We start from the raw sequence: 27,632 nt of genomic DNA on the forward strand, positions 1-27,632 counted from the left end.
CATAGTTCCGTTCCACACTGAAGCTAAGTAAAACATTTATGATGTTTATAACCCATAATACTTTGTTCCTAGTATAAGACTAAGATTAAATGAGTAGAATAAAACATTATTGAACTATGTATTTTCATTGTTGTTTGACTATCATGCCCGTCAGACGGATGAGCAATTAGCCTCCTATACTGGCCCAACAGAAATCTGATTCACAGCCTGCTAAAATTGCTAGCAAGCTAAGGAAGCTTATTGTGTGCCACCTTTAGATGTCAACAGCTCAAGCTCCATGAATCATGACTAAACCACAGCTACTTGAGAAGTTTATTTCTGGTTCTGATTTATATATTCAAAAAAGTGCTACCAATTGCCATAAAAGGAAAAAAAAATCACCACTACAAAAACAAGTAAGAAAACTGCATTCTGGTACCATGGTTCTCTTTACCTTTCCTTCCAAGTTCAGCTGCTGCATTTCTTGGTCACTATTTCCTATTCCAATAAATGCACATGGTTGAGACTCTTGTTCAGAACAACCATCACGTTCCATTTGTTCTTTTTTTTTCTTCCATCCACTGCCCATAAGATATACACAAGGAGGAGGGCAAAAAAACCTGAAACAATGAGGGGGAAAAAACACAATGCAATTACATTCAAGAAAGCATTTCCTTTTCTTAAACACATGAATACAAAATCATGTTGAACTGCACAAAGTTAGCTCCTAATGAAACATTTCGGTGAAGTCTTTTGTAATGCAAATAATCATATCCACAGCACAGAAATCAAGACTTCCACTTCCATTTGTTCAGGTAAGATTCATCTATATTGATGTTACGCATTCACTTAGCCCAGATACTTTTTAGAGCAGGGAACATCTCTTTTCACATAGCTCAGAGTTTTGAACTACTGCAGTTCAACAAATCCAAAGTACTCTAACATATACAAAACATGGTATACCACCACAGAATCTGAAGTTACTGATTAATGTCTACTCAAAATGATGTATCATTAATTAATGACATTCTTGGTATGGATATTACTCTTAACTTCATTTGGTAATTAACCTGGAAAACAGAATTAGAGCAATGCCCAAAGTAGAAAATTTCTAAATACTAATACAACTAAGTAAAAGAATTAAAAGCAAAATGGATCATTGGATTACTATATATCTTACATCCTGAACACCTGCTGTATGTGGATGACTGAAAGAACAATATACTGTATCCTTTCAACTCAGAGACAACCAAGAGATTTGTTCTGCTAGTTGCCAAAAACCCGCCCTCACAAATTCTTCCCACCTAGAATAACTTCCTTATAATCTTCTCTTAGTAATCACAAAATATCTATTTCAAAGCCTAGCTCAGGCCCCACATTTTACATAGTTCAGACCATCAATCCAGTCCTTATGTAGGGTGTAATTCCTTTGCTCAATTACACACACTGACTTACACATACTTTAAAACATTTATGTCAGGACTTCCCTAGTGGCGCAGTGGTTAAGAATCCACCTGCCAACGCAGGGGACACGGGTTTGATCCCTGGTCCAGGAAGATCCCACATGCCGTGCAACAATTAAGCCCGTGCGAAGAAGCCCGTGCGCCTAGAGCCCATGCTCCACAACAGAGAGAAGCCATCTGCAATGAGAAGCCCTCGCACCACAACAAAGAGTAGCCCCCGCTCGCCGCAACTAGGGAAAGCCCGTGAGCAGCAACAAAGAACCAATGCAGCTAAAAATTTAAAAAATAAATAAAAAGTTTAAAAAACATTTATGTCATGTCTCATCAAGGGGCCTGAAAACTCAAATACCTACTCAAATAGTAGCCAAGTATATTCAAATAGCAGCCAGGTAAGTAATATAAATGGGTGGACCAGCTGTACAATAAATAAGTAGAAATATCCCTTAATTACCCAAAGAAGTAGGTTCCCTCCCTTCTTTCTTGAAGCATACAGCCCTCATGGTAATTCCCCCTTTTTGTATAGTTATAAGCATAGAAATTTCTTTCTTAATCTTTTAAGCCCACTGTAAGAAAAAAAAAAAAAAAAAGAGCTTAACTGCAAAGAGCATCAGCCAATGCTGTGTGGCTCTGATGACAAGGAAACAATTGGGAACAGCAAGCATGTGAGTATACACTCACCCACCCACTCACAGGGCTGCACTATGGGCGTGGAGGCCTAGTGCTGGCCACATCCTCCAACTTCCCAATAGCTGCCTGAAATCAAGTTTTACATGAAATTTCTAATTTTAAAATTTGGCAAATAATTTATGCTTTTTAGGCCAACAGTGTACAGACTTAAAAAATTAAAAAACTAAAGAACTGTACACAGGCATGTGTGTGTACGTACACACACACAGATACCATCATGCTGGATTTAGCTTTCAGGCCACCCTAAAGGTAGTAGATTGGGAGGTTGGGGTTGACATATATACGCTACTATGTATACTAACGAGAACCTACTGTGTAGCACAGGGAACTCTACTTAGTGACCTGTGGTTACCTAAATGGGAAGGAAATCTAAGAAAGAGTGGATATATGTATACGTGTAGCTGATTCACTTCACTGTACAGTAGAAACTAACAACACTGTAAAGCAACCATACTCCAATAAAAATTAATAAAAAAATAAATTAAATAAAGGTAGTAGAGTAGTGTCTACTTGTTTGCTTCCCCCTCAGCACCTACTACAATATTGACTGAATTGAATCAAAATATATGGCACCTACTTTTTGCTCAACTCTACCAAAGACTACTTTAGAGGCAATATACATACAATTTACAGGAAGTGAGCTGGGTTTATTTAATTTTCAATAATTCACAAAAATTTATTACACCCCTAGTCTGTACTAGACACCGGGAATATATTAGTAGTTAAAACAAACAAATAAAAATTTTTGTCCTAATGGAACTCATAGTCTAATAAGAAAGACAATTTTAAAAAGCTAGATGACTAAAATAACATATATACTCTGTTAGCTGATAGTAAGTACTGAGGGAAAAAATAAAGCAGGGAAGGGGTACTTGAAAATGTGTAAGACCTGGGTGGCCAGAGAAAGCCTATTTACGAAGATGACCTGAAGTCATGACCTAAAGCCATGGGTATCTAGGGTAAGAGCATTTCAGAAGAGGGAATAGCAAGTGCAAAGGCTCCAAAGTAGAAAGGACTATAATGGACAGCGGAGAAACAACAGACCAGCGTGGCTGGAGCAGAGACGAGAACAACAGGAGATGAAGCCGGGGTAATGGGGAAGTAGACCTAGTAGGTCGAAGGGATCAGGCTGAGTTAGGAGGAAAATCTTCTGGGGTCTTCTCATATGTATCTAAACCAATAGAAAGGAATCAGAGCAGCTTTTGTTCCTGTATACTCTCTGTCACCATGGACAGAGAGGTCACAGCCGAGGCAGTGGGCTCAGTTCCAGGTCACTCCAAGTTTGGAGGGATGCCTGGATTAGCTGGGCTAGTTCAGGAGTTGGCTCAGTTCAAGTCTGCACCACGGATCTTTCTGGCCTCTAATGCTGGGAACCACCCAATACTTACCATGGCACAGATTCAAATATCTAGCTGGCACACTATCAGGAAGTTAAGAAGGCATCAATTTTGGAAGCTTGTCTACTATTAGTATTTTATTGACAGATGTTAAGCCTCCTTAGTAAGTTGGTATATCAGCTATAAAATTCGAAAAGCTATATGTTTTACTATAGTGTACCAAATGTAGTGCTGGTTTTCTCAAGAGTACTGTGATAAAATGGCATGAAACCAACAGGGCATAAAAATCAGACAGGTTGACAAGAAATTCTTTACCACAAAACACTGACCTAGGTTCTATATTGAAAGTGCTTTCCAATCGTAATAAATTAAGAAAAATGAAGATTCTTCAACTGCCTCTAACCAGCCTTATCTTTATATCAACTCTACAACTATTCAAGAAAGCTGTGATGCAAGAAAATAGCAAGTCCAATATAAACATTAAGATTATTTCTACCATGTGATGATGAAATCATATTTTAAACATCCCAATATTGTCACCCCCTAAAAATCAGCTAATGAATCAAATCAAATTTCATTTCCAGAAACTTCAGTAGTAATATAATAATCAAATAGAAGATAAGCATCAATACAAAAAAATTTACAGACAAATGAAAGGAAATTAAAGGGAGGAGGGTAAGGAAAAAAATGCCACCTAATTAACAAAAGAAAAATTAACATACACCTTTATAATGGCATGTGAATCGACGATTCTTTGAATTTGGACAGCTGGTCAATATGTACCAAACATTCAGTGAAAAGTTTGACCAAGTGGCTAGCTTTTGCAGTTTAACAGCTGCTATAAAAGGACACTTTATGAAACAATGTGCCTTTATTTTCTGATCTAAGCAACTATGACAAACAATGCTTTTATTTGCCACTTGGTGGCGATATGCACACATTTATGATTTCATTCATTTCCTAGTTCAACAGTCAGTCTTTATTTTCAGAGAATGATTCAACAACTTTTTCCTCAAATCCTGAGATGAGGTCTGGAAAATACCTTACAGATTCAAAGAAGCCTTTTTATTCAGCCCAATATATAAGATTAGACAAAATCCAAACACATCATTTACATTTTTTATTTTGGCAGATTCATTACCCTTTGATGATTATTCATACTTCCCCTAACACAAAGTTGAGGAAATGTTAACATGTCTAATGGCATTTCCATATCTTTAACAGAAATTTGCCTCTAGACAAAATAATTTTTTCTTCATTTTTCAATTTGAAAAGACCTTCGATGAAAAAGTAAAACTAGCCACTAACATACTAAGTGGGATACCAAATATGTTACGCAAATAAAGACTCATCATTAGGCACAAAAGTGAATCCTGAGAACGATTTAAAATTTTAGGATAAAACTTCCTACCCAAATATTTCTAGCATCTTTCACTGGAGTTATTTTGTAAGCCAAGAGGACTGTGGTCATGTCCCCAGGTTCCCTCATGCCTAATGCAAGAAAGAAAGCAGATCTTCCTCTTTCTGCTGCACTCCACTAAGGAGTAAGGGACAAGACCTCTTCCAGTAAGAAGCCCTGCCAGTCACCCAGGAGGCTGACCTGTGTTAGCAGCCCCTGACGACTAATACCTTTTTAAAATCAAGTAATTTTAATAGGTTTTTACCTTTACTGTAAAACTAGTGCATGTCTCTTCTGGAAATTTTAATAATACAATAAACATAGGAAAGTAGTTAACTCTGGCTTTTTCATCTTTTTTTTTTTTTTCATTCTTTGGAGCCAGAAGCTTAGATTCTTTGAGCTTTCCTTTGACTGGGGTTTTAGACCCACCAGGCTATACCCCAAATAATAGAAAGAAATTGAAAGTAAGGGCAACCATAATAACAGTTAACCATTAAATCACCTATTTTAACTTGATAAACCACTATAGCTTTGTATTTTTAACAGTGACTAACAAACAGGAACCTTATCTGGACTCTAATTTTTTGAGTAGCTCTTCCCCTTCTGTTATCTGCGCTGGGCCTCAGTTATCCACCGAAGTATTAAATGACATAGTGACTTTTAAAATTCCCATCCAAGATGCTTTTGCACAGTACCTGGAACCTAACAGGTTGTGAGAAATAAAGAATAAATGAGTTAATAAATGAATCCAATTGTACTAAACTGAGCAACACTGCCCAGGTTGGCAGATTATACAATGAACATGTTTTCCTATCTTCATTAGATTCAGCCCAATCTCACTCTGCTAATGGTAAAAAGAGAATCCCAGACAAAGTGAAGTTTACAAAGTTTGTGTTTTTTAGACATCTTTAGGTTCTTCAGGTGCCTTTTCCACCTTCAGGCCTTGCTGTAGATAATTAACACTCAAACACAAAATGCAAGGCTATGAAAATTAGGGAAATGAAAAAAATACGAAATTTGGAATTACAGACCCAGGAGTTCCAATCCTGGCTCTTATCAACTCCTAACTAAAGTGAATCTGGGCATATTTAAAGTCTCTGATCTTTCGTCTCCTCACTCACAGAATGGGGATTAAAGCATGCCCACTTTACAAGATTATTCTGAGGATTAAAATTTAAAGACATTTGTAAGGCATTTCCAGAACAATGTCTAGCTCGTGACTGGATAAAGGGAAGCTGTTCCTTCTTCAGATTCACTATGAAATACAAGGCTGACCCTTTAGACCCACCTCAAGTAATGAGGGTACTGACTTAATAAGCTGTTTTGCTTGGTGCAGGGGAAGGAGACAATCTCCTATATACACGTGATTTCATTATTGGCGGGGGTAGGGGGGGAAGAGCGGGCAGAACACCTGAATTTCCAGTACCAACTTCATGCCAAAAGGGGTCACTATCTCGATTTGGTTTCTATGTCCCAAACTGTAGGTACCAACTTCTTCACATATTTAACTCTAAATCAGATGATTTAAGTTTCATTAGTAAAGTAATCAGAAATTTAGTAAACTTGAATAACTAAAAAAGAACACTTGGCAGTATTGAGTCCTAAATGCTGTTTTCAGCTGTTCATCCTCTTTGAGGATAACATTATCAACTAAATAGTTTCACCTTTTTTTCAGCTCAGATTTAGAGGACTTTGAGAAAGAGACTATTTAAAATTCTTCCAGCCTGTATATTAATATACTACCTTTCCCTTCTCTTATGCATATGCTAAGATCTCCTTTATCTCACAAACTCTAAGATTGCGCTCATTCCTTTCAATCCAACACGCAAACCTGAGTTTTCATTCCTTTTCCCAATTCAGTTTTGGTGCCTTTCTAGCCAATCCAAAAAAATCTTTCATCTTCCCCCATAAGCAGCCTTTGTCCACAAAATGCTTAACACAGAAATGCTGTCTGAAAGACAAAGACTTGAGAAACTATTAACAAGAAAATTCCAGGAACCAAGTGAAAAAACAAATAACAAAAATCCACAATTATATACCAAAAATGCTGAAATTTAAAAAATACTAAGACAAACACTAAATATTAAAATCCCTATTATAATTTAATTTTGGCTAATCTGATTTATAAGTCATTTCTGTAGTGCCTCATTCATGTGGTATGAGTACCAGCTCAGCTTTGCTGTTTTTTTTTTTTAACCTGAATAGGCACAGGGTCAGGGTGGAGAGGGCTGGGAGTACTTTTCTTCACAATCACTCCATAATTCAATTTGGGGGTTTGTTTAAGCCTTTTTCTTTTTAAAATGGTACTTTAGGGGTCACATTTCTTTATAAAACTACATTTTCCACTGAAAGGAAAGCTACTTTTTGAATGAGCTAATGTATCACAGAAATACTCAGGGAACACCATGCAGCCCCAAATAAAAACTATGGATTATTTCATTTTGTGAAATCACAGATTTAACCAGAGGATCTTTACTAAATAAGCCACAATTTACTTTGTTTCTCCCTCTTAAATAGAGACAAATCCTGTACTTTTCATTTTGTACTTGCAAATTAACCCAATAGAAACCATCCTCTTACTTGTATATTAATACATCACTTGCAAATTCATGATAGCTATTATTAGCCATTAATTATCTATCTACCAGAAAAACAATAATCTTACCTTTTTTCATTTCCATATGACTTCTGTGCAACTTTTGCATGAAGAATAAGTACTGTTTGATCCCCTCGCTCTTTTAAATAATTTCGCATAGCTTCCCTAAAATAAAATATAAATATCACCATTACAGGGGTAAGATTTAGAGCATTACTATGCTGTGTAATGAGAATACTTAAGAATATGTTTCAAACAAGCAACTCCAAAAATGAAAACAATAAAGCAAAACAAACCCATGAACTAAATTTAAAGGATATTATACAATGGGGAAATATATACTGCTCATCTTCAACTCTATTCTTCGTTCTTTGAAAGAAGCTGTCCCTCACTTTTGGAATTTATGATATAACTCAATTAAACCACAATTACAACTTAGAGAATAACTAGAATCACTATGTACACTGCTAATTAGGCTTTAAGCCCTTTATAAAATTAATGACATGCAATACTTTTGTATTTAATAATCTGATTCACTACCACCACTAGCCCCTCTCCTCCAGCTATTAGAATGAGTATTTTTTACTGAATACAAAGCCATAAGAAGTCCTTAGGTCATACAAATTTATTATTACATGTTCTTAAAGTAACAACCCTACAAAAGGACTAAGAAAGGGCTACCATTTATATACAGATACATAATTACTCTCAAGGATGTTACTAAACACATAAAGTTAATAAAGGCTAATGCAAATTAGTGAAAAACAATTAAATTTTGGAAAAAATACAATGTTAATTATTTCAAGCACAAAATACTCCAACTATCTATTTATTAGGCAAATGTTGTATAAAAAATTCAATGTCTTAAAAATATTTATTCACCCAATTATTTTGCTAAGCAATATAATAGAGTATAAAGAATACAAGGTCTACACAGATCAAACTTTACATTTCTGAATCAGCAGAATCCCAGTTCTTGAGATGTTTAACACATTACAAAATAAAGCAAAAGTGCTTCAAAGGCAATCATCAAGAAACACTTTTAATAAATTGAATGCTATTTTTATTTACAAGTAAAAGACAAATGTATAAGGGGATAGCTATAGAATAGTAGTAAGTTATTAAACGTGGGGAATTCTAGACTTCTGGCACTTTGAAACTAAGTGGCCTGGAGCAAATCTCTTAACCTCATCTAGCTTCGGGTTTCTGTATCTGATAATAACAATAATGCTGACATAACATAGAGTGGTTGTGGGGATTAAATGAGATGACAGTTTATGTTTACTGACTGAAAACATTTTGGCTCAAGGCAGGAATGGTAACACTGGAATCCAACAGATTGCGAATTATTCCTGACCACTGAAACAAAGCTCAAAGTCCAGTAAAGACAGCAAAAGATGTTTGGAAAACAAATTGTAATGAGATTCATGTTCCAAATAGAGGTATGACCGAAGAGCTCCAATAGGGAGTGCCTATGTAAAGGAGGGGAGAGGTGATAAAGGACCACTCCTAGGAAAATTTTCTTAGTAGAGCTAACTTCTGAAGGAAAAGGAATAGTCACAGGAAGTGGGAGGAAGAAAGAGTAAGGCATTCCAGGGCCAGGGAGAGAAGTATGGACGAGCAGGAATGACCCTGCAAATTTGGGTACAGTAAGAGATTCAGGCTGAGGAGTAAACCAGCCACAGAAAACAACAGTAGCTAAGATTTCTTCAGTGTTTACTATGTGCCAGGCCCTGAATAAATGCATTATTTCATTTAATCCTCATAATCCAAAAGGTAAGTATTGTTAAGACCATGCTGAATGTCTTGCAATTAATAAATGGTAGTCAGGAAACTGAAACAAATTCTCTAAAATCCTAAAGTGAGCCATGGCAGTGAATAAAATTGAGAGAAGTTGGGTAGAGTCAAATTGTGAAAAGCCTATCAAATCCCTTGAAAATCTGACACTTGTAAACTTAAATACTAAGTATAAAAGTTTAAGCTAATTCAAATATCACCCTATGATAAGATGATGATAAAAGTGGTAGCAGGTAATAAAAATTTTAAGACACCCAGAAAAAACTTAAAATCTTTAAAAAAAAAACCATCTCTTTGAGAATTAGGAAAAGATCATTTAATTTTATCTCCACTCCATTACAGAAAAACACCATGCTGTGGAAAGTGGATTTTCAATCTACACAAAAGGCAATGCAAGATCTTGAGGTTTCTTTTAAACATACAGTTAATTTTCCTTTTTATTTAATTCTAGTGGTGAAATAGAGAAGGGGTTTTAGAAAGCATAGAGAAAAGACAAACTTGAAAAAAGGCTGACACACCAAGAAAGAGGTAATAGAAGACAGTACAGGAGAAGACAGGCTTTAGGTCTTTTGTTTTAGGAGAAGCAAGTGTTTAATAGGTTCTATTGGACAAATGTCAACTCTGAAGTGCCCCAGAACTCCAAGCTGGAAGTATTTAATAGGTTGTTGGAAACAACCATCTGTAGTTCCAGAGGGGGATCTGGGATGGAAAAGTAGGGTTCATTGGTACACAGTTCACAAATAAAGCCATGGTAGTCAATGAAGTCTCCCAGAAAGAAAACACAGTGATAGGAGAGTCAAGAAGAAAATGTATAAAAGGAAATGAAGAACCAGTAGGGGTAGAACTGAAACTGTCTATTAGATGCTATGGAAGGAGACAACCTCAAAAGAGGGGAACAATCAAAAGGTAAGATGCTAGAGAGGTGAAGGTCACTTTAATTTTAGCAAGAAGTCTAACAGCCACCAGCTAAAGCCTCACAAGTTATTTGTAAAATGAGAGGCCACTGTGATGCCTAACAAGTAAAAGAGCCATAGGTACTATTTGGAAATACCCTCTAGGGAATGGAGAAAGAAGCTGACAAGTACAAGTAAATGATTGAAAATCGGTATTGAAGGACTGGCTAATGTTGAAATCCGTAAGTGATAGTGTCAAGTCCCACTAACATTCCAAGGGAATAGAGACAGCACATTCTCAAACCTGCTGGGTGCTGGACAAGAGGTGCAGCGTGGAGAGGATAACAATTAATAAGGGATTTGAGGTGTTACTAAGTCACGTGACTGACCATAGCGTTCAAGGTAGATAAGAAAACAAAAGCTAAGCCAGGAGAAGGTCAATATCTTGACAAAACTGGCACAGAAGCCCAGTCACTGGCATAAAAAGTGAAAAGTTGCTACATACTTGAAAAAAAAAATTTTTTTAAGAAACCATTTTAAATATATTTCCCCACACTGAATTCTATTTGCATTTACAGTTTCTATTTTATCACTTAGCAATCACTTGATATGTTTGTCAGATTTCATGCCTTTTTTCCTTGTCTTCCCAAATAGTATGCAAAGCCTTTAAGACACACTATTAGGTACATTTTAGAAATGGAGGAGGGGCTAAGTAACTTTCCCAAGATGATACTTAAGTCCCAGGATTCAAATTTAGGCAGTCTGGCTTTGGAGGACAAAATTAATACTATCAGATATTTTTGCACTGGTATTATGAGCACAACTTTGGTATGAAACAAACAGGGAGGGGTCTGAATCTTGACGCCTGTCAATTACTAAGCCTGAGTTTTCTCACCTGTTTAAAAAAAAAAAGACAGTAATAGCTCATATTGTGAAAAATATTTTAAATTAAGTACCCCCACAAACTGACAAATATCAAGTGTCAGTAAACTCTACCTATTATTATTATTTTCTGAGAACAATGGTAGGAGGGAGGGGGAGATGGAGGTGGAGGTCGGAAGACTTACACTGAAGTTTGAGGGCAAACTTGAAAAGGATCTGGACGTAAATGATCAGGTGTCTCACCTGACTTGCAAGGCACAAGTTTTTGCAAGCATAATAGGTAAGCTGCACTTTTATCCATCTTCCCATTAAAGATTTATTGAGAACCTATTACATCCCAGGCACTGGTTATCGTGCTAGCTGAACTGTTCACAATAATCATTACGACAAAAGATTACAGATCTCAAGGTATTTATGATGAATGCAAGATGACAGCTCTAGTTTTCCTTGTCTTTTCCCTTCATATTTATAATACAAATTCTTGAAAAAAGCAACTAGAACCTTAAGTAACCATTAATAATAGTTGTCCTGTAGTAGTAATTTGCCAAAGAGCTTCTTTCAACAAGAAAAAATTTTGCTTTGTTAATAGAATATCAAACATTAAAATTATGTTATCTGGCAGTTAAAGGTTGACAGTTTTGTTGTGCACCATAAGGAGCCGTTAAAAAAGATATAGGCAATATACTCAAAAGAAACACAATTAAAAAGTAAAGACCATGGAATGACAGCCCATGTGCTCTTCATTTAGTCTAGGGTTTGGTTAATTGAATAGGGTTTCAATTTCAGCACTGTTGACATCCTGGGCTAAACAATTCTTTGTTGTGAGGGAGCTGTGCTGTGCATTGGAAGGTGTTTAGCAACATCTCTAAACTTCTACCCATTAGAAGCCAATAGCACCTTTCCTACAGTTGTGACAACCAAAAATGTCTCCAGATATTGCCAAACGTCAGGGGGGTAAGGGGGGAGGTCACCTGGGTTGAAAACCAGTGGATTAAAGAAAACCAAAAATGTTCCAACAGTAAGATGAGAAAATCACTCAATGTCTTTTTAAGAAAGAATATGGGCAATTTTGTCATTTGAAAACATAATATAGGTGCTGTAACAACGTTACCAGTAGAATTACTACTTTGTATTACTGAATTGTTAAAAAACAGTAACAACAAAGCTAAAACTCATAATTTGTTATAACAGTTACTATCTAACAAATTTTGAAGCTTATGTATTCTTTGTTATTTCATTTAATAATTCCTCATAAAATATTCATTCTGAATGAAAGCCAATTAACAATTATTTGAAGAACACCATGGAGCAACTATTTTTGAAAGAGTTTTACTCACTTAAAACACATTAGCTTAAACGTTTAGAAAATCAAATTTTTACCAGTATTTTTACTAACATGAAAGCACGGCAAATGCCATTCTAGTTTGGCATGTTTAAACTATCACCATCTTCGTCAAACTTTTGGCTCTTTTTTCCTTTATAAACGTCTACTTTTTTTTTTTTTTAATATCGCAAACAAAATTCACAAAAATGAACGTCCTTAACAGTGTTAACCCCTATTCTTCTGAAAATAGAACCCTTACTTCCTCACCACATTCATATACGCCGCCATGATTAGGCCAAGGGGCACATAAGTGATTTAAACCAGATGTACATGTGCGTGCCCACGTTGGGGGCTGGGGGGAAAGCATTTGAGCTGGGAGCTAACCATAGCCAGTCCCAACTACTCAAGGAATGACGTGGCCCACAAAGTTGCAAAGTCCAGACAGCCATCCTTACCGAAAGGATCAGTCCCTGTACTACTCAAAGTGGATTTCTGTCACTTGTGAAATCCAAATAATAAAGGTTCCAATGTGAACTGTCTTCTGGTAAAGAAACGTAGTTTTGTTGTACCAAGTGTGCCCAAAGTAATTCCATACACACACTCTGTACCTGCAAACATTTTAGAGAGCTGCAGAGTATACTTTGAGAAATACTACTACAGGCCACAGGTCAGCAAACCACACCAGCAGCCTGTTTTTGTACTCTCTAGGAGCTAAGAATGCCTTTTACATTTTTAAAGGGTTGTAGAAAAGAACAGAAGTCTATGCAACAGAGATAGTATGCAGACCTCAAAGTCTAAAATATGTACTACTTGGCTCTTTACAGAAAACATTTGCTGACCCCTGCATAAGCAATAAAAAATAAAATGATTTTAAAAGAAAAGTTGCAAAACTGGAATTTCCCCGGTGGTGCAGTGGTTAAGAATCCGCCTGCCAATGCAGGGGACACAGGTTTGATCCCTGGTCCAGGAAGATCCCACATGCTGCAGGGCAATTAAGCCCGTGTGCCACAGCTACTGAGCCTGCGAGCCACAACTCCTGAAGCCCACGCACCTAGAGCCCATACTCCACAACAAAGAGAAGCCACCGCAATGAGAAGTCCGCACACCGCAACAAAGAGTAACCCCTGCTCGCCGCAACTAGAGAAAGCCCACGCACAGCAATGAAGACCCAAAACAGCCGCAATTAAATAAATAAATTAATTAATTAAAAAAAATTTTTTTAACTCTGTGTCAGCAAAACTGTGCTTTTAGAACACTACCTAAAAGATCATCCTCTAAATAACAACACACTTTTTCACTGTTGTTTAAGTTGGAAGATGGGGGTTAGGATAGAATAGGGTAGGTTTAAGAGATTTTTTACAAGGGAAAGAAACCCTCTCTGAATTGAAGTGTCCAACCTCCATACACCCCAATGAAAAGCGATATAAAATTCCTTATTTATTTATTTATTTATTCATTCATTCATTCATTCATGGCTGTGTTGGGTCTTTGTTGCTGTGCGCGGGCTTTCTCTAGTTGCGGACAGTGGGGGCCACTCTCCACTGTGGTGTGCGGGCCTCTCATCGTGGTGGTCTCTCCCGTCACAGAGCACGGGCTCTAGGCGCCGAGGCTTCAGGAGTTGTGGCTCGTGGGCTCTGGAGCGCAGGCTCAGCAGTTGTGGCGCACGGGCTTAGTTGCTCCGCGGCATGTGGGATCTTCTCGGACCAGGGCTCGAACCCATGTCCCCTGCACTGGCAGGTGGATTCTTAACCACTGTGCCACCAGGGAAGCCCTAAATTATTTTTGATCAAATACAAGACACTAAAATTTTCCTAAAACGGAAAACTCTTTAAAGGAGAAATGAGAAAATATGGTGAAAAAGAGCCAGATGGGACCTAAACTTGCTATACTGTCAGAAGGGAAAATGTCCTGATTTTTGAGATTAAGGTTAAATTTTTATCACAGAATTGGGAATTGATTTTACATTCCAATTTTCTGTTTTATACAAACTGTTTTACTAAATTGCTTTATACTAGCTTTGATAATAAAGAGTAAAAAATCTGTAAGCTTGCCCTCTTTAAGACATTTAAACAGAAATAAAGCTTACCTAAATTCTCCCCTAGAAGACACACTAATTTCTTTTAAGGTATTTTTAAAGGGTAAAATGGCTACTAAAATTTTTTACAGCTTTACTGAGGTTTAATTGAAATACAGAAAAATGCATTTATTTTCAAGTGTGTAGTTTGCTAGGTTTTGGCATATGTATACACCAACAGCACAATCCAGAAAGACAGACAGTCATCGAATTTCCCAAGTTTCTGTCTCTCCCCAACCCCAAGAAACCACTGATCTGCTGTTATTACAGATTAGTTTGCATTTTCTACAATTTTATATAAAATTGTACTTTTTCCTGACTTCTTTAGAAAATTGGACATAATTATCCTAAGATTCATCTATGTTGTTGCATGTATCAATAGTTCATTCCTTTTCATTGCTAAGTAGAAAGCCATTGGAGAATATACCACGATTTGTTGGTCCATTCACCTGTTGGTGGGTATTTGAGTTATGCCTATATGGCTATTATAACTAACACTTCCACAAACATCTGTATTCAGGTCTTTGTATTAATACGTTTCCATTTTTCGTAACTGGATATGTAAGAATGAAATGGCTAGGCCATACGGTAGGGGAGTTTTAACTTCTTAAGTACCATTTTATTGTGCTTCACTTTATTGCACTTCACAGATATTGTCTTTTTTTTTTTAACAAATTGGAGGTCTGTGGCAACCCTGCATCAAGCAAGTGTGTCAGCACCATTTTCCCAACAGCATTATTTTTTAATTAAGGTAAGTACTTTTTTTCCCCAGACATAATGCTATTGCATTAGACATAATGCTATTACATTATAGCGCAAACATAACTTTTACATGCAAAAATATTTGTGACTTTTTCCCCCCAAAATCAAAAGAGCTTTTATTGCATCTTTAAAATATCACAAATGAGTCCGAAGAATCATCTGGCATCTTGCTGTTTCTATAGCCAGACCACTCAAATCTTATTCATCAGCCTGCTGAACTGTTTCTTTTTTCAGAAACATAGATACCATCCAAAAATTTTCTGATATCCTTGTTTTTAACTGTTGTGGCTTGCTGAATCAAAGCAGCTATATTTGACACAAGTTCAATGTCGTTTCCTTCAAGAATCAACTCATCTTTCTGGGCCTGAGATACTGAACAAGCAACGCCTGGCCTCATCCAAACCCTGCGGATGTGTTTTACACCCCCAAAATTTTGGATTTCAATAAGAGAACCATTCTCTTGAATATCAACATTGATGGGGAACTGAGCATATACAGACCTCATCTTAGAAGCCCAGTGTAACACCCTTGATCATGTTCTGTATATGACTACAGACAGTGCAAACAGTCGCCAGTTCCTTTCTATTTCCCCACCATTTGTGAAGCCGGAGTCTCTTCTTTTTCTTTCCAAGGAGACTGAGTTCTACATTGATGTGACTGAAGTCCCTCCACAGGGTGCCTCTAGAAAATGTGTGTGTCTTGCTTGTTTTCGTCTAAAAGCTGCATAATTTGAAATTTTACATTTAGGTCTATTTTGATCTAATTTTTGTATATGGTTCCAGGTATGAATCATAGTTATTCTGTGTATGTTATGTAAGTGGTGGGTGCATATGGTTATCCAACTGTTCCAGAATCCTTTGTTAAAAATCCTTTAGCTGACTAAACTGCCTTTGTACCTTGACTGAAAAACTTATCTCAAGAACAATTTCTGGCCACTATTCTGTCGCAATGATCTACTTGCTATCTTTAAACCAATACCATCCTTGATTACTGTAGCTATCTAACAAGTTTTGAAATCAGGTAGTGTTAAGTTCTTACTGCCCTTTTTCAAGGTTGTTCTGGCTAGTCTAACACATTTGCATTTGCATTAAAAATTTTAGACACAGCTTGTCAACTGCTATAAAAAAGTCCATTGGGATTTTGATTGGGATTACGTTGAATCCATAGATGAATTTGGGAAGAACTGACACTACTCAGTCTTCTGCCCAAAGAACATTTATTTAGGACTTCTCAGCAATGTTTTGTAGTTTTCAGTATATAGTTTTCGCACACCATGTGTCAGATTTTTCCCCTAAGAATCACATATTTTTTGATGCTATTGTTTTTTTAAATTTCAATTTCCCACTGTTCATTACTAGTATAAAAAACACAATTCATTTTTGTATGCTTTATATGTTGACTGCGTAGCCTACCACCTTGTTAAACTCACCTATTAGTTCTAATAACTTTTTTTTTTTTTTTGAAGATTCCATAGAGATAATAGTGATGTCTACAAATAAAGTCAGTTTTACCTCTTTCCAATTTAGATTCCTTTCTTTTTCTGGCCTTACCCGTACTAATTAGAACCTCAAGTACAATGTTAAGTGGTAGTGGTTAAAAGTGGACACCCCTGCATTGTTCCTGATCTTGAGGGAGAACATTCAGTCTTTCACAAGTATGGTGTTAAATGTAGTTTGTTTATAGGTAACCTTTATCAGAATGAGGAAATTCCTTTCTATTCCTAGTTTGATGAAAATTATGATGAAGAATGAAATGTCAAAAGCTTTTTCTAAATCCCTGAGATGACCAAATGATTTTCCTTTTTTGTTGTTAATGTATTAAAATGACACTGATTGATTTCCATTTCTGAGATAAATCTCATTAGATCACGATATATCATCCTTTTAATGTATTGTTGGGGGACTTCCCTGGTGGTGCAGTGGTTAAGAATCTGCCTGCCAATGCAGGGGACACGGGTTCGAGCCCTGGTCCAGGAAGATCCCACATGCCACGGAGCAACTAAGCCCATGCGCCACAACTACTGAACCTGCGCTCTAGAGACTGTGAGCCACAACTACTGAAGCCCGCGCGCCTAGAGTTCCTGCTCCACAACAAGAGAAGCCACTGCAATGAGAAGCCCACGCACCGCAACGAAGAGTAGCCCCCGCTCGCCAAAATTAGGGAAAGCCTGCGCACAGCAACGAAGACTCAATGCAGCCAAAAATAAAAATAAAATTTAAAAAAAGAAATAAACAGATCTAAAAAAAATAAAAATACTGTTGGATTCATTTTGAAAAACTGTTAAGACTTTTTATATCTGTGTTCATAAGGGATATCAGTCCACAATTTTATTTATTTTAATGTCTTTGCCTGCTTATTTTTATTTCTTTATTCATTCATTCATTCATTCATTCATTCATTCATTTATGGCTGTGCTGGGTCTTCGTTTCTGTGCGAGGGCTTTCTCCAGTTGCGGCGAGCGGGGACCACTCTTCATCGCAGTGCGCAGGCCTCTCACTGTCGCGGCCTCTCGTTGCGGAGCACAAGCTCTAGATGCGCAGGCTCAGTAGTTGTGGCTCACGGGCCTAGTTGCTCCGCGGCATGTGGCATCTTCCCAGACCAGGGCTCGAACCCGTGTCCCCTGCACTGGCAGGCAGGTTCTCAACCACTGCGCCACCAGGGAAGCCCCTTTGCCTGCTTTTAGTAACAGGGCATCACCATCCTAACAGAATGAACTGGGAAATATGTCCTGCTTTCCAGTTTTCTGGAAGAGTATGTATAGAACTGGCATGATGTATTTCTTAAATGTCTGGTAGAATTCAATAGCAAAATCATCTAAGCCTGGAACTTTCTATGTGGAAGGTTTAGAATTACAAGTTCAATTTCTTTAGATATAGGGTTATTCAGGTTATCTATCTGTTTCTTATTGAGTAAGCTTTGGTAGCTTGCCAGTTTCAAGGAAGTTGAAGAGATACTTCAAAAGTTGTTGAATTTATTGGCAGAAAGTTATTTCTAATATTTGCTTGTTATCCTTTAAATATCTGTAGACTCTATAGTGATATTACCTTTCTCATTCTTGATGCTAGTAATTTATACAGAAACAGATTTCTATTTGATATGATTATCCTTCAGCATGAAGGATTTCTTTAACATTTTTTGTAGCTCAGGCCTGTTTATGATTAATTCCTTTTCCGTTTCTTACGTCTAAAAATGTCTTTATTTTGCCTTTGCTAGGTACAGAATTCTAGGTTGCCATATTTTTCCCCCTTGAGTACTTTAAAGCTCTTGTTCCACTGTCTTCTCCCTAGCAAGGTTTCAGATGAGAAACCTCTGTCATCCTTATCTATATCTTTTTTCCTCTGTATATAATTTATCTTTTTTTCTCTGTTGCATTTAACATCTTCTCTTTATCACTGACGTCAAGCAATTTGATGATGATGTGGTTTTAAAAAAATGATAGTTTTTGCACTTGGGGTTCACTGAGTTTCTTGGAACTGTGGTTTTATAGTTTTCACCAAATTTAGAAAATTTTCAGCCATTATGTCTTCATATATTCTTTTAGTCATACCTTCCCCTTCAATGACTCCAATTACATGTACATTGGTGTATTTGAAAATAAACCACAGCTCATTAATGATCTTTTTTTTTCCAGATATTTTCTCTGTGTGCTTCATTTTGGATAGTTTCTATTGGTATGCCTTCAAGTTTGCTAATCTCTTCTTCAACAGTGTACATCTGTGACTAATCCCACCAAGTGTATTTTTTCATTTAAATAATTTAGTTTTCATCTCTAGAATTTGCTTTGGATCTTCTGTTTTTTATCTTCCATGTCCTCTATTTAAGTTGTTCAACCTCTCCTCTAGCTCAGGGATATGCAATTACAGCCTGCAGGTCGAATTCAATCCACCGCCTATTTTAGAAATAAAGTTATACTCCAGTATACCAGAAATGTCCATTGGTTTACACATTGTCTGAGGCTGCTTTTGTGCTACAACAGAGTTGAGTAGCTACAACAGAGGCTGTTTGGGCCACAAAAACAAAAATACCTACCATTTTACCCTTTAACAAAAATTTTATACACTCCTGATCTTAGCTTCTTTTTTTTTTAAACGTCTTTATTGGAGTATAATTGTTTTACTATGGTGGTTAGTTTCTGCTGTATAACAAAGTGAATCAGCTCTCTCTCTCTCTCTCTATATATATATCCCCATATCTCCTCCCTCTTGCATCTCCCTCCCACCTTCCCTACCCCACCCCACCCCTCTAGGTGGTCACAAAGCACCAAGCTGATCTCCCTGTGCTCTGCATCTGCTTCCCACTAGCTAGCTATTTTACATTTGGTAGTGTATATATGTCAATGCCGCTCTCTCACTTCGTCCCAGCTTACCCTTCCCCCTTCCCATGTCCTCAAGTCCATTCTCTACGTCTGCGTCTTTATTCCTGTCCTGCCCCTAGGTTCTTCAGAACCACTTTTTTTTTTTTTTTTAGATTCCATATATATGTGTTAGCATACGGTATTTGTTTTTCTCTCTCTTACTTCACTCTGTATGACAGTCTCTAGGTGATCTTAGCTTCTTAAACATAAAGAAGACAAATGTAATAACTGTTTTAATGTCTTTGTCTAATTCTATCATCCGTGTCATTTCTGGGTTGGTTTTAATTGACTGATTTTTCTTACTATGAATTATATTTTCCCTACTTCTTTTTACGACTGGTTATTTTGATTAGCTGTTAAGACACAATGAATTTCACCACCTTTTTGAGTGCTGCATATTTTTCTATTCCTTTAAATATTCTTGAGCTTTGTTTTAGGACACAGTTACTTAGAAAAAGTTTTATCCTTTCAATCTTGCTTTTAAGTTTTGTTAGGTGAAATCAGAGCAGCATTTAGTCTAGGCCTAATTTTGTACCACTACTGAAACAAAACCCTTCTGAGTACTCTTGTTGATGCACTGTGAATTATGAGATTTTTTTTCCACTTTGGCTATTGGGAACAGGAACAATTCATAGTACTGAGGGAGCTCTAGGAATTCTTTCCTCTAATTGTTTAGGTTGTTTTTCCTCCCAACCTTGGGTAGTCTCCTCACACAGGTGGTAATTAATACTCAGCTTAAGACCAGAGAGGACCCCTCTGTAGATCTCTGGAACTCTGCATACCTCTTTCCTCTCCAGTTCTCTGCCCTAAGAGTTCTGGCCACCTTAGCCTCCTTAGAGTCCCAGCTCTACCTACACAACTCAAGGTGCTTACTAGGCTCCACCTGGATTCCCCTTCCCTACATCATGTACTGGAAACTTTCTCCAGGCACTAAGCTGAGGCAATTGTAGGGCTCACCTCATTTGTCTCCAGTCTCTCAAGGATCACTGTCCTTTCTTGCCTGCCATCCAGTATCTTGAAAACCACTGTTTCATATATTTTGTCCAGGTTTTTAGTTGTTTTAGGACGAAGAGCAATTCCAGTCCCTGTTACTCCATCTTGGCTAGAGGCAGAAGTCCTAAAAGCTACTAAAATTTTCCAAACAGGGAAAATTGCTTAAAGGGTAAATGGAAAATCATGATAAAGTAGATGGGACCTAACTATATTATTGTATATGTCTAAGGAAAGGAAAGGAAATTTTCCTTACATATGCAAGTAACTATTCATCAAAATATATTTTATCGGGGACTTCCCTGGTGATCCAGTGGTAAAGAATCCACCTTCCAAAGAGTCTGTCATACAGAGTGAAGTAAGTCAGAAACAGAAAAACAAATACCATATGCTAACACATATATATGGAATCTAAGGAAAAAAAAACAAAGTTCATGAAGAACCTAGGCGCAAGACGGGAATAAAGAGACAGACCTACTAGAGAATGGACTTGAGGATATGGGGAGGGGGAAGGGTAAGCTGTGACAAAGTGAGACAGTGGCATGGACATATATACACTACCAAATGTAAAATAGATAGCTAGTGGGAAGCAGCCGCATAGCACAGGGAGATCAGCTCGGTGCTTTGTGACCACCTAGAGGGGTGGGGTAGGGAGGGTGGGAGGGAGGGAGATGCAAGGGGGAAGCGATATGGGAACATATGTATACGTATAACTGATTCACTTTGTCATAAAGCAGAAACTAACACACCATTGTAAAGAGAAAAAAAAGAAAAAAAAGAATCCACCTTCCATGCAGGGGACATGGGTTCAATCCTTGGTCAGGGAACTAGGATCCCACATGCCGCGGGGCAACTAAGCCCACGGGCCGCAACTACTGAGCTCACGCGCCTCAACCAGAGAGCCTGTATGCCACAAACTACAGAGCCCACGTGCTCTAGAACACGTGCGCCACAACTACAGAGCGCATGCGCCCTGGAGCCTGTGCGCCACAACTAGAAAAGAGAAGACCTGCACGCCAGAACTAGAGAGAAGCCCGTGCGCCACAACAAAAGATCCCGCATGCCTCAACGAAGATCCCACGTGCCACAACTAAGACCCGACACAGCCTAAATAAATGAATGGATGAATGAATAAATATTTTATCATTAGGAGTCACTTGAACCTATTGCTGCTGGTAATGAAATTAAAATATTTATCTATTAAATTTTAAATTTCAAAATGCCTCTATGTGTGAATTAGGCAATTCCAGTTAGAATTCCAAGATACATAAAAATAAGTAATTGAAAAAACATTTACATGGACCTGTGAGATAAGTTATATTTTCCCAGCCCACCTGATCTGCAATACACCTTAAAATTTCTTTTTTTATTTTGAATTTCAGGCATACAGAAAAGTTACGAAAGCACAAACAATTCCTAGTCTCCATTTCCCCCAGACTCTCGACTGTTAATATTTTACCGTATTTGTATATTTTGTTTTTAAAACCGTTTAAGAGCACATTATAGACATAAAGTCCCTTTACCCAAAATACTTGTGTTTATTCCCTAAAAAGACAGTCTCTTATACGATCACAATGCAATTATCACTGATACAATACTTTCAGCTATAGGTTTCATTCATATGTTTCCAACTGTCCCGCTAATGTCTTTTATCGGGGGTGGGAGTGTGGAGCAGTACTGAGAAATAGCTGTCCTCAGGCCAAATCAGAATAGCCTCCAGTCTGTTTGTTTTTTTAATTAATCTGAGCTGGAACACAGACACACCATGCATTTACATATTGTCTACAGCTGATTTGGGGATGCAAGAACAGAGCTGAAAAGTCACAACAAACTCAGTGTGCCCCAAAGAGCCTAACACTTTTATGATCTGGCCTATTACAGAAAACGTTTGCCAACTCCAGCTTTAGAGCACAAGAAGAATTTGTTCCTGGTCCAGGTTCAGTTGAATTCGTCCTGTTTAACTTAGCTGTCGTGCCTTTACTGGTCTCCTTTACTCTGGTACTCCTCAGTCTTCGTTTTTTGTGATTTTGAAAATTGTGAAGAGTAGGTGCTGTTTATTTTATAGAAATGCCCTTCCATCTGTGTCTGTCTGATGTTTCCTTATGCTTAGATTTAGCTTATGCATTTTTGGCCAGAACCACTACAAAAGTGATAGTATGTCCTCAGGATGCATATGATACTTATTTGTCCATTATTGGTGACGTTAATTTAGAACGCTTAATTAAAGGTGGCGTCTGCCAGGTTTCTTCACTGTCATGTTACTATTTTTCACTTTATAATTAACCATACTTTGTGAAGATATGCTTAGACACTATAAAAACACTTGGTTTCTCATCAGACTTTAAACCAGTAGTTTAAGCATTCACTGATGATGTTGGCCTGAAACGATTATCACTGGAATGGTTGCCAAAATGTGCTTTCCTGGTTCCATGATTCCTTCTACACTTATTAGGTGGAATTCTTCTGTAAAGAAAAGCTATCTCCTCTCCTCCATTTATCGAATTATTTATTTAACTCAGTGTAGGCTTCTAAACTGTCATTTTATTTTATGGGTTTTAATCTATTACTATCATTATTTATTTTGATGACCAAAGTGTCCATGATTTGGCTAAAAGAAGCCTCTTCAAACTGGCTCCATTTGTGTGTACTTCTGGCATGCCCCTGCCACTCTTTGAGTGAAACAGCTTTTTTAATAATAGTAATAATGCGGAAATAACCCAAATGGCCATCAGTGTGAATTAAATAAGGAGCAGTGGGAAGACAAGGAAAAGCTATGGAGACACTAAGGAGAACAAGGCAGAAGGTCTACAGTTAACAGAACAATGGTAGAGTATGATGCCAGACTTTAAAAAGAAAAAAGACAGGTATATGTTTATACACGCATACGATTTTCTTGAAAGATACTAACGACACAGGGTAGCATTAACTCTAGGACTGTAACTGTGGAACTGAATGTCTTATTTTTATTTTACAATCACTGATTGTTAGAAATTTTTAAAATCATTTTCAAGACTAACACTTTTAAATTTAACATGTGTAATTAAAATGCATACTGTAAAAAATTACATAATTAGAATATAATATTTATAGTCTCATTAAAAATGGATAATATATTTTGTTTTAAAATTCTTTTCTAAAAGCATTTAAGTATCTTTCAAGTTCCAGTTGTGATCAACAAATTGCAACTGGCTAATGAAGCTAGATATAGGAAACTATCTTTACATTGTAGCCCTTGTTATATTAACTATATAATACACAATATTAATTCTTGAAAGGTTTCATTTTTCCCTTTGAACTGTATCCTCTTAACCCTGTTTTCTGAAGGGAGAAAAAGGGGAGATGTGGGGAAGGGAGGATGGCAATACGCTTATGATCTAGATAACATTATGTGAATAACTTCTTGTGAAGAACACCTAATATCGTTTCCAAAATGACAGGATCTAACACTTTTATGAAATGTTTGGGTGAAAGACTAATATAATGCTTACCTAGTAAGTCGTTTAGGTGGAGGCCGCTCACCAAATTTTCTAGAGAAAAAATAAGAAAAAAAAATTAAATAGGCTGTATGACACGCTCCACAGTAAGCTTTTTAGGCACCATGAAATCTCCTTTATGACTTATACTTCAACCCTACTAAAGTCTAGTGTAAAAAGAAATCCTCTAGTAAACACCTATACCCAGTTATAACAAAATACGTTCTTTAAAACCATTCCTAAACAAAACAACACACCCTAACTAGGCCTGACACATCCACTCTGAGCATGTACCATGCTGATTAGATGAGGATGACAGGTACCTTCCAGAGACACCTTGCTAAAACACATCTAACCAAAGACCCCCCTGCCCCAGTCTCACATAATCTGGAGCACTCAGAAAAATCCTCACAGCCCAAGAGGTGGTATAGAGCTCACAAGTGTTCACCATGTGCCAGGCACTATGTTATACATTTTTTTACCCTTTTTAATCATTATAAAATAATTCTGGAAGGTACATATTGGCCCATTTTAAAGATGTAGAAAGCAAGTTGCCCAATGTCACATAGTAAATTAAGTTACAAACAGAGTTAAGATTTAAACCTAGATGTTGACTACTTAATTAGTTTATAGCATATGGCCCTTCAAAAATAAATATGCTAAATGTACTAGCATAGAAGCATTTCAGTTGTTTGGGAGAGGGCAAAGAGAAAAGCATGAGCAAGGATAAGCACAATTTAGGTTGGAATTAGAAATACATACACCATGCAGGTTAAGAGAAAGACTCAGAGTGAGATTAGCTGAATTCAAATCTATGATTTGGTATTGGGTTGGCCAAAAAGTACCTTTGTTTTTCAAGTAGAAATAAAAGACACATTTTTCATTTTCACCAAGAACTTGATTGAACATATTCACCGTTTTGTTCTACTACCTTCTGCCATTTTTCAGGCAACTTCGTAATTCCGTCTTCCCAAAACTTTTTATCTTTTCGAGCAAAGAACTGTTCCAGGTCCTTTTACAGGCTTCCAGGGAATTGAAATTTTTTCGGTTAAGAGAATTTTGTAAAGACCAAAATAAATGGAAAACCAAAGGTGCAATGTCTGGTGAATACACGAATGAATCAGAACTTCCCAGCCAATCTGTAACAGTTTTTGCCTGGTCATCAGAGAAACGTGCAGCCTTGCGTTATCCTGGTGGAAGATTATGCGTTTTCCATTGACTAATTCTGGACGCTTTTTGTCCAGTGTTGCTATCAGCTGGTCTAATTGGGAGCAGTACTTGTTGGAATTAATCGTTTGGTTTTCCGGAAGGAGCTCATAACAGAGGACTCTCTTCCAGTCCCACCATTACACGACATCACCTTCTTTGGATGAAGACCGGCCTTTGGTGTGGTTGGTGGTGGTTCATTTCGCTTGCCCCATGATCCCTTCTGTTCCACATTATTGTACAGTATCCGCTTTTCATCGCCTGTCATAATTTGTTTTAAAAGCGGAACGTTTTCACTACATTTCAGTAGAGAATCGCATGCGGAAATACAGTCAAGAAGGTTTTTATCGCGTTATGTGGAACCCAAACATGAAAGCGATTAACATAACCAAGCTAGTACAAACGATTTTCAGGGCTTGATTCAGATATTTTGAGTATGTCTGCTGTCTCCCGCGTGGTATAACGTTGATTGTTCTCAATTAATGTCTCGATTTGATCGCTGTCAACTTCAACTGGGCTACCCAACCGTGGAGCGTCATCCAGCGAGAAATCTCCAGCACAAAACTACACAAACCACTTTTGACGTGTTCGATCAGTCACAGCACCTTCTCCATACACTGCCCAAATCTTTTTTTGCATTTCAGTTGCATTTTTGCCTTTCTTGAAATAATAAAGCATGATATGCTGAAACTGTTGTTTTTCTTCCATCTTCAATATTAAAATGGCTAAACAAAAATTCACCAATTTTGATAAGTCTTTTTTTAAATGCATGCTGATATGACAGCTGTCACATACAATCTAACAAAATTGTCTCAAATGAAGTTTCAGACAACTAAGTGCTACTAGAGCCATCTTACGGAAAAAACTGAACGAACCTTTTGGCCAACCCAATATTTACTTCCTGTGCAGCCCTGAAATTATTTGACTCTCTACACCTCAGTTTCCTTCATCTGTAAAAAGGACACAGTGGTTGTACTGACCTCAAGGAGTTGCTAAAGGGATTAAATGTGCTAATTAACATATAGAAGACATATAGAACAATGTCTGGAATGCAGTAAATGACCAATAAATGTTAGTAATTATTACTGCTTTTTAGTTATAAATGGTTAAGCCAAAATAACTAAAGATATTAAGTGTGATATTAATAAAGATAAATAAGTATAAGAGGAAGAAACTAATCCTTATGTGATGACCTCCTATATTTCCTCTTAAATAAGAAATGAGGTCTTCTGAAAGACATGGTGGAGGCACACAGCACTTGAAGAAAAATGATCAATAGAATTTTGTTTTCTTTTTAAAGAAAGACTGCAGTTATAAATAGTTTAAGTAACTTGTTCATAATCACAGTTATAGGTTTGTGAAGCCTAATTTGACTTAAGATTTCTCTACTATATTTGTGGTATTTTACATAATTATTAACTTTGATGACAAAAGTCTTAGAATCTCATGTACTTCCTTTTGTTGAGTAATTTAATGCTATATGACATTGTTTATGAACTCCATTTATAAACAATGGGCATCTGTGACTTTGAATATTTTGGTATTTTAGTTAACTCTAAAATATTGAAAAGTGACTTTAATTGAAATAGCACTAAAAATGAGCAAATAATCCAAGTTTTTGTCAGAAGAATTAATAACAAATAATTCTCATTGATTTTATCCTATAGGATATTCAATTTTAAACACAATGATTTAGTAGTAATATCAGCAAGGCTGCTGAAGACCGTAGGTTTTAAAACACTGAACTATTGGCTAATCTATGACGTGAACCCCAATTATGGAGTTAAAGGCAAAACTCTACTCCTGAATCTTTTTCCACAGGAAAGACTTTTTTTGAACCTTTGAGATTGATTAAATGTACCACTGCAGCATATGATTAAAATAAAACTGCCTCACTAGAATATTTTACAAAAACCAGGAAGTTTAAGACAATCTTTAAATTACTTCTTCACATATGTATTTAAGAGCAGTTATACTTTATAAAGAGAAGCAAAGTGAGGTGTGGCCAGAATCTAGCTAAGGGCTTAAAATGGTGAAAATTTTAGAGAGAGACACAGTTAACAAATGAAATAAAACTTTTCAGTGAGAATCACGATGCCACTAACCCTTCGAACTAGCTAATAACTCCAACCATCAAGCATCCTTTGGGATCTAACACAAAATTTAACATAAGTTTATTACATGGCTAGTAAGAGATCCACTGCACTCAAAATTCAAATGCAAATTTTGTTTCTTGGTGCTCTGAAATGCTTACAAAATTAGATTAACAACTGAATGTTGATTAAAACATGTGTCTACATTCTTTTTTGGAGCTACCCATTAGATGAAGTCAACAATCATATAGCATACTTGTGCAATATCACTCCTGCCCCAATAGAAAACATGAGCAAGAGAACTCAGCAATTTGCCTGCTGAG

General features: G+C 36.9%; 1 protein-coding gene and 1 pseudogene across 5 annotated transcripts in view; both read right to left on the reverse strand.

Moving 5' to 3' along the window:
* Nucleotides 1-27,632, reverse strand: part of RBPJ (recombination signal binding protein for immunoglobulin kappa J region) — a 118,746-nt gene that overhangs the window by 19,204 nt on the left and 71,910 nt on the right. For all 5 annotated transcript variants that reach the window (XM_068543127.1, XM_068543130.1, XM_068543128.1 and 2 more), the window contains 3 exons: nucleotides 24,026-24,064; nucleotides 7,531-7,626; nucleotides 434-599 (listed from right to left, as the gene is read on the reverse strand). In XM_068543127.1, the coding sequence (XP_068399228.1) occupies nucleotides 434-599; nucleotides 7,531-7,626; nucleotides 24,026-24,064 (301 nt within the window). The remainder of the gene's footprint in view (nucleotides 1-433; nucleotides 600-7,530; nucleotides 7,627-24,025; nucleotides 24,065-27,632) is intronic.
* LOC137764441 (large ribosomal subunit protein uL6 pseudogene) lies at nucleotides 15,392-20,644 on the reverse strand (annotated as a pseudogene).

This window comes from Eschrichtius robustus, chromosome 4 (assembly GCF_028021215.1).
Source record: "Eschrichtius robustus isolate mEscRob2 chromosome 4, mEscRob2.pri, whole genome shotgun sequence".
NCBI classification, from domain to species: Eukaryota; Metazoa; Chordata; class Mammalia; order Artiodactyla; family Eschrichtiidae; genus Eschrichtius; species Eschrichtius robustus.